An 8664-nucleotide genomic window follows, 5' to 3' on the forward strand; every position below is an offset into this window, starting at 1 on the left:
GATGTAATGGAGGGCGCATGCGCAGTGAGTGCTCGAGTGGCCATTACGGGGGAGGAAAGGGAAACGGCGATGGTTTCACATTTGCACCGCGTTACAGACGGATATTTTAATAGAATTAGCGAAGACAGAGGTCAAAATATTTGATTTAGAAAACTTCCTTGACTGTCAGACCTCAAGTTACGACCAAACATCTTCAGCAGCAGCAGCACCATCAGTTCCTGTTTACATCTGGACGTGTTTGACACAAAGTTATCTGTATAGTGCAGCTGATATCATGCTGGGCGATGCTTTTGGACATCGAATCGAGTCAAGCGTGGAGAATAAAGCAATGAAGATAAGCAGATCAAAGCAAGCGCTCTTGAAGAAGAGAGGACGAAACGTTCACAGTAAACACAACAAAGCATCAGCAAACAGCAACAAAAGCAGCTTTAAATCTCCATTAACCACCCATGAAGAGCTCAAACCAGCTCAGTCTAAAACAGCCACGAATAAACAACAGGTAACATGCGTTATTATTGCCCTGGACGATAACGGGCTTCTCGAGCATGTGCCGTGGCGCTTCCGCATGTTCAGGCATATTGGTTTTGGACTAAACGCTGATAATATATGTTTAGTCAGTGTAATAGTCTGTAAATAGCTTGATAACTGAACTCTTGTGGGTTTGAATCCTGGCAGACACTGTATCAGCATCAATAGAGTGACTGAACCCCGCACTAAAGTAATGACCTGTAATATTAGGGGTTCAATCACTGAAGTGTGTTTGTACTGATTCTTTCTTTTCCTCCTCTTCTTTATCATCATCGTCTTCTTTTCTGCCAGAAAATATATGCAGGATCATCAGAATGTACGCATCTGCTCAGGTGCAAAGAGACACACACACCCGTCCAACACTATAATAGGACAATTTGCATTTTGGGTCTTAACTCTGGAACCCTGGGGGTTAAAAATAACATTGTTTTTATTAGGCTACACCTGCATCCTTGAGTCTGATTTCATTGTCTTCTATATAAAGCTGAGCGATATGGCCAAAACAAATTGTCATGATAAAAATGTTCATTAGTTCAGGGCTCAACACTGACCCGGTGGCTCACCACAAAAACTTGTAATGAATACACAAATAAAATAGGCCTTGTTTTTGTTTTAGGCCTAGATGTTTTTGATCCATGTAACCATAATAAATAAGGTTATGACACCAAAAACTGTGAGCCTAACTCGTACATTTAAAAAATTGTTATAGACAGTCATTGAAAAAAAAAAAAAGCAAAAGCACAAATAAATACAACAGAACAAACTAAATAAACAGTTCTTTTCAGGTACAGAATTAGTAAACAAATATAAAATATCACTGCATTCTTCACTGTATAAATGTAGATTAACCCTTATTAAAGTTATTCAGTCAAGAGCAGTGAGCGATTTAATTAACGTAAAATAGACAGCAGGAATATTAGGCGGCTGTCACTTTAAGAGCTGCACGGATCCAATATACTGTTACACGCATCTTATCTTATGTTTACCTTCACTTAAGACATAACCAACTATGTTTACGATGATACTCGATAAGACGGCCAATTTAACATAGTTTTGTGCGAATATGTTCATCCAGTGTATGTCATAATAGCAACACTATGAATGCCAATTGAATGATTTCACATATTTAATGAAAGCAAAGATGTCTGAAATGTAGCCTACATTAGGCCTAATTCATGGAAATATATTTATTATTTATATTCAGTATACTAAATAATAACCCCTTCGAATACAATGATTATTACATTTTAGGCCCCCCAAGGGTCTAATTTTCAAAATCCAAATAAAAGATACAACTTTTACGCCACAAATCCAAAAACAATGTGTCCACAAATTTCTCATTAACAAATAGACACAAAAAACTTTGATATTCAACATGATGATGTCACAGATTACTATTTTTAAGAGATTAGATAAATTAACTTCAGAACAGTTTCGGCCTACTGTTGATATTCAGATGATATGACAAAATTAAACAGCGTAGCCATTCATCAAAAGTGCTGAGATGAGATATTTGTTCAGAAAAAAAAATAAGGGAGGGGTCATCTTACCCCAACGCCCGCTTTACTAATGTGGATATTTGTATGTATAAATACGCACTTATTTATACATAAAAATATACACATTACTATTGAGCCACCAGATAAAAGCTGCTCAGCACAAATTAAACATAAAAATAGACAGCAGGAATATTAGGCTGCTGTCACTTTAAGAGCTGCACGGCTCCAATATACTGTTAAACACGCACCGTATCTCATGTTTACCTTCACTTAAAGGAAAACTCCGACTTTTTGGAACTTTAGCTTATTCACAGTATCCCCCAGAGTTAGATAAGTCCATACATACCTTTTTCATTTCTCTGCGTTCTGTAAGTGTTATTTGACGCACCCACCGCTAGCCTAGCTTAGCACAAAGACTGGATGTAAATGGATAATGTTAGCATACTAATCCCAATAAGTGACAAAATAATGCAAACATTTTCCTATTTACATGTTGTGATCTATATAGTCACAGCGTGTACAAATAACAAGGCTATATGAGACAGAGACCATTTTTAATCGTATAAATACTGGGAACTATATTCTCACTAGGCGTAGGAGCACAGCTAAATCAACAACAGGGCGGCTCGTGTGCTGCGCTAATCACTCCGCCCAAGTTGCCACTCCGCCCAAGTAGCTGTGCTCCTACGCCTAGTGAGAATTAGTGAGATTAATCTAATTATTATATATTATTATTATTATTTTTTTTTATTCCTCCAAACTTCACCAAATTGTGCACATTGCAGATAGGGATCAGTGTTGGGTGTAACGCATCACAAGTTATTTTTAAATTTACAACAAAATATCTGAGTTACTTTTTCAAATAAGTAATGCAAGTTACTTAGTTTTCCAATTTGATGACTGGCTCTCCTGTCCGCATGGTGACAGAAACCGTGAGTAAATTGATGGCTATTGTAGTTCAGACTAAATGTGTGCCTTTACTCGTCTCACTGGCAAAAAAAAACACAGATTCAGGATTCCTCAAAATGAATAAAATCAGTGAAACGCAAAATCAGAATACTACGATGATTAAATATGTTAAATAACACAAATATTTCTATGCATTTAATCTGACTTTATTGACCAGTGTACTTGCTGACCTTCAATGATTCAGTTAAACTGAAATGATTGCGTGAATTTGCATTTCCTTCAGCCTTATTATTTACATTTTAAAAACAAAAAAAACAAGTCCAGGTGAGAAGAAGTAACGCAAAAGTAATGTAACGCATTACTTTTCTTTAAAAGTAACCAAGTAAAGCAATTGGTTACTTTTTAAGGGAATAACGCAATATTGTAATGCATTACTTTTTTTAAAGTAACTTTCCCCAACACTGCTAGGGATTAGAGAAGTTATCAAAAGAATTTTGATAAGTTGTTGTGTTGCGAAGATATAACTGAGTTAATTCTCTCGCTTTTCATGATTGACATTTATCTCCTGAACGCAATGCCCAAACTTCTTAAAACGCTTAGATCACGAGACGCTCTGAGGACACATAACCGTTTGATCAGTGAAGTGGAAATCTTCTGGTGGATGTTGTAACATATCCTGTAATGGGAAAAACATGGCCGATCAAACTTTAGCAGCTAATAACTTCAAATATGAATGTCCAACCGTTACAAAAACGGACGTGTACATCGTGTGAAAACGAGTTTGTGTACTAATTACATTTAGTGAAAATCGTCTAAAAATGGCTCTGTAATAAGCAATTTAGTTTTCTCTAATAACTGCAACCTTGCGTGATATATTCAAAATTCTTGTTTCCTCTAAATCCTTGCTTTAAGCCTTAATAATTGTGTGTATCATTATTATATTTAATTATACAACTCCTTATGATCATTTAAGACTTTCTGACTCCTTTAAGACTCGTGTGCTTATGAGGATACTTGCCAAAAATGCCTATTTTGACATAATTCAGTGTGATTTTGTCAGTTCAAGCGCGATAAGACTTTAAAGAGAACTCAGATCGGTACCGGCGCTGTCTGAGAAGCTGCTAACATTCTAACATATTACATATTACATATTGTTTCAACACCAGTTGGTTAGTTAGTTACGACATGCTACAGAAGTGGGCATGGTAAGAGACTGACAACACAATGGCTTTTGATTCAGTTTTAAAAGCATCAAAGATTCCCACAAATTCACACTGCAATTCACCACATGCAACAAAATGAACAGATATTTTATACATGGTTTTGTAAGCTCACTGTAAATGACACAAAAATACAGCCAGCACAGCTCATTTAAAGCACAAATAAATGCACAGTTTGTACTCTGCATCAACTATATATGAATACGCTGTTGCATCTTTTATACATTTTGAGGCTTATTTTGCTGTATTTGTATATGCCGTTTGATTGGTTATGGAGCCATGAAGTTTACTGGATGAATGGTGGATCTGTTGAAGAGAATTTATGTGAAGCACAAACTCTTGTAAAGCAAAAACTCATTTTTGATCCATTAATGCATCTCTCACTTACTGTATGCGATCTCACTGTTTGATGCCTGTCATAGGAAAGCAATGCGAAACGAATGAAAACGAGGCTGTGAGGGATAGAAGTACAGTGTTGTTTAACAAGATACTGATTGTTTAAAAAAAACAAAAAAAAAACAGGAGTAAAACAGGAGTTGTGAGTTTTGAAGATGTCCTTTATACGCTTTATAGCGCTTGCCATCGTTAGGAATGTACGTCTATCCCTCAAAGCCTCGTTTTCTTCCGCATTAAATTCAATATGGCGTCTAACCCGAATAAGGTCTATAGGTGTGAGAAAACAACACATCCTGTGACATTGACACAAAGACAAATTTAAACCCGGAAAATGAAAATAGTGCAAAAAAAAAAGCCCAGCATTGGGTGTTAACTTCCAGGTCATGAACGCAGATGCCCTTCAAACTGGAGCGTCGAAACAGGACAGAAAATAACTCCCGACTGTTGCAACTTCCATTTTTATCACAGATATTTTGCACCAGTTTCCCATGAAGTGACGATTTTATTCTCTTGAACACATGAGATGAAACGCTGCTTTATTAGCAAATGTTTTATGCGATATTCCAACTTTGTGCCCAAGTTAAATTCACAGTTTTGGATGGAAACACGGCTATAGTTGTGATTTGGTCAATTTGATTGAAAACAAATGATTCAGAACGCTTTAGAGGGTTTCTGGTAGAGATCAGAGAGAGCACATGAGCTGTTGTCTGAAACTAATCTTGATAAGGTGATGTTGTTACAGTGTAATTACTCAAAACTACATGTACTTACTAAATGGTTGCTTGTAATTATGCAGAATTTACTGTTATTATACAGTAAGTACATGTAATGTGTGTAATTACGTCACCTTACAATAAAGTGGGTTAAACTTTATTTTAAGGTGTCTTTAGGTGCGTTTCCATCACAGATTTGCGCAAAACTTTTGCGATTTTTTTCTAAATGTCGACAAAAAACTGTTGCGTAATGACAGCGTTTCCATTAACCGATGTTATGTGACTAAAACATTTTTCCTCTCGCGATAAATAAAGTCATTCCAAAAATCATGGCAACGGACGTTGGTGGGTTTATATACTATTGGACTAGCCATTGCACTAGCCATTATTATTAATCGAACGAGATGTATGTGTTTTCCAAGCATTAATGGTAAGGACCGACCCTTATTATGCTTGTGAGCGGCACATATGAGGAGTTTCTGGGTGTTTCTCCCTCAGATCTGCTTAGAGGTCTTGATTGTGGCATTTATTTGAGGTTTAGAATCCAGTATTCCTGTAATTCTTCGGTCTATTCATTTAATAAAGAGCTCAGTCTCGTATTCTGTCCAAACACACTGCGTCATTACGTCAGCTGACCTGTAAAAAAACTGTTTCCATTGCAGTTTTGCGAAATATTTATTTTTCGAATTGCCAGAAAAAAACCCTCATGCGAGCGTAAAAACTTTTTTGCGATAAATGTGAGTTTTTGCGAAACTGACGTGTTTCCATTGGGCGTATTTTCAATTTGCGCAATTTGAAGGGTAATGGAAACGCAACTTTTGTTACAGACAGTGTAATTATATATTGAAGTACTTAGCAATATTAAGCAACTGCATGTACTTACTATAGGGTTAGGATAGGATTAGGGTTTGGTTGAGGGTTAGTTGCATGTAATTATGCATAATGAACTTTTATTACTATGGTAAGTGCATGTAACATATGTAACAAGGACACTGTGAAACCAAATGAAGTGTGACCGTTTCTTGTGTGTCTTCAGCAGCCGAAGTCAAAAAGCGAGTGTGATGAGCGAGGGAGCCAGTGTGTCCACAGACTTGAGCAAACCGGCGAGAACCTGAGCAAACGCAGGCAGAGGAACGCGCCGGACAACACTCAGATCTCCATGCGCTCAGAGAAGATCCCGCTGAGGAGGGCGAGCGTCTGCGCTCCTGAGCTCCAGACGTACGCCGGGGCCAAGTTCAGCGAGCCGCCCTCGCCCAGCGTCCTCCCCAAACCGCCCCGGCACTGGGTGGGCGAGCGCCGGCTCCAGCACGACTGCAGCCGAGAGCAGATGTCCGAGCACCTGAAGAGCTTGCTCAAGGTCCAGGCCGAGCCCTGACCAACCGGACTGCTGACCTCTCGTTGCAGAGAACTGTTTCGGAAAGCACACGGGTAAAAGAGATATTTGGGCGGATGCCCACTTGGACAATCACCATGAAGAACTGGACAGATGACTGTGAGAAAATGGTGTGTTTTTTTATCCTTATATTGAAGCGTAGTGGACAGGGAACATCTCGTGGCAGAGAACTGTCGAACCGCGCAGGTGTTTCAGAAAGCACTCTTAAGTTAAACTTAAAGACTTGTGGAAGTGTAAAAACAAAACAAATTATGTATATTTTTTGTGTTAATTTACTTGAAAAGTCCATGTAGTTTTGTTACTGAAGCTTATAGGTTTTTATTATTTTATTTTTATTTTTTTGCATTAGTGTAAGACCAGTATACGTGTAACATTGTGCAAAAGAATGAAAAGAGATATTTGGGGCGGATGCCCACTTGGACAATCACCATGAAGAACTGGACAGCTGATAGTGAGAACAGAAAATGGTGTGTGTTTTAACCTTGTATTGAAGCACAGTGGACAGTTAAGGAACTAATTATGCCAATCTTCAAGCAATGATATGTTTTATTCCAATTGATCTTTGTTTTTAATTGACTTAAGAATGTACCATCTTGCACATGGTCTGTTAGTGTCGGGATGTCATGCTTGAACCTCTTCAAAACTCGTTTTCTCACTGCCTTTCTGCTGTATCGTCTGCATCACTTCAAAATGGAAAAAAATGATACAGTAATAATTTTTATCTTTTTATTCTGCCCATTTTGAAATAAAGAGTTTTGGTCGCTGTTTTGTGTGTGTGTGTGTGTGTGTGTGTGTGTGTGTGTGTGTGTGTGTGTGTGTGTGTGTGTGTGTGTGTGTGTGTGTGTGTGTGTGTTAGACTTATTGGTCTGATGTTTTTGTTTAGTGTGTTGCAAAAGTGTTCATTCCTAATGTAAGTTATTCTCCCATTACTGAATAATTATTAATATTTATCACAGCTTATTTTCTAAGCACTCAAAACGAAATATTCTTGTGCCCAATCAAAGGACAATATTCCCCTCAAGTTAAAGTCCCCCGTAGTGAAAATCAAGTGTTTAATGTTGTTTATATGTCTATGTGGTGTTTTAATGTGTTTAAAGACAAACCATGTGCAAATTCATAAGTCGACACCATTGCAGAGTATTTCCTCCTTAAAACTGCAGTGAACCAAAGACAGTCTCAAAAACACGCTTTGATGATGTTATGATGAACTATATGCCTTTCTCCACTGACGTTCTGTGATGTTCAAAGCGTTTCTAAGGACGCTGACTGTTAGAAGGATCTGTCCGACTCTGAGATGAGGAACGGGGACATGGTTTGTGTAACTTTAGCAACACATTATTAGCGGTTTGATAACATAGTCAAGAAAAGGCTAATCACCGTTATGTGATTAAAGAGCGATATCATTGTGCAGCGTTTCCCTCAGTAAATTGCTGTGAGTGAGTGAAGGCGGGGCTCATTTGCATATTCATAGAACCCCGTTTACAAAATGAGGCAAGGGTGTAGAGTTACATTCAAGCTATTTTAAAGGAGAACTGCGGTCAATTTTAACATTGAGCTCATTTTATTGTACATTTGGAGTGCTGTCAATACAGAGAACAACGACAAAAATCGGTGTTGCCTACACCGAGTTATTCTATTTTTAAAATTTGAAGGTTGAAGTCCAAAGTAGTCGATTGCCGAGTTCACGCGCATAGGTTTAGTTACCTATGATCACGCGCGTGAACTCGGCAATCGACTACTTTGGACTTCAACCGAAAAACAGGATGTAAACAGGTATTTGCGCTGGCTTAAATAACTTCATTTTTATACATATCTTTTACATCTACTGCAGTCAGATTCACCCGTGTTCACTCTGAAGGAATCACTCACATTTTCTGTGCACTTGTAATGACACATCAAGGATGTTAAGAGGCTAAAAGCAGGTTTAGTACTTGCCCCATTGAAGTCAACAGGGTGCAAATTTTAAAAATAGAATAACTCGGTGTAGGCAACACCGATTTTTGTAG

General features: G+C 37.9%; 1 protein-coding gene across 2 annotated transcripts; it reads left to right on the plus strand.

The window, feature by feature from the left end:
- pnrc1 (proline-rich nuclear receptor coactivator 1) lies at positions 1-7423 on the plus strand. 2 transcript variants are annotated; one of them, XM_081378857.1, is made up of 2 exons: positions 1-499; positions 6302-7423. In XM_081378857.1, the coding sequence occupies exons 1-2, from the start codon at positions 275-277 to the stop codon at positions 6638-6640; spliced, it is 564 nt and encodes a 187-aa protein (XP_081234983.1). In that variant the 5' UTR covers positions 1-274; the 3' UTR covers positions 6641-7423. The 2 variants fall into 2 exon arrangements, with proteins under 2 accessions (XP_081234983.1, XP_081234984.1); XM_081378858.1 differs by having other exon boundaries at positions 60-499; positions 6305-7423.
- The last annotated feature ends 1241 nt before the right edge of the window (positions 7424-8664 follow it).

This window comes from Scardinius erythrophthalmus, assembly GCF_964197995.2.
Source record: "Scardinius erythrophthalmus genome assembly, chromosome: 11".
NCBI classification, from domain to species: Eukaryota; Metazoa; Chordata; class Actinopteri; order Cypriniformes; family Leuciscidae; genus Scardinius; species Scardinius erythrophthalmus.

Excerpts from the sequence above, each read along its gene's own strand:
- pnrc1 (XM_081378857.1), top strand. The coding sequence starts at position 275 with ATGCTGGGCGATGCTTTTGGACATCGAATCGAGTCAAGCGTGGAGAAT. Across the intron at positions 500-6,301 it reads CAGCCACGAATAAACAACAG|CAGCCGAAGTCAAAAAGCGA; the intron begins GTAACATGCGTT and ends GTGTGTCTTCAG.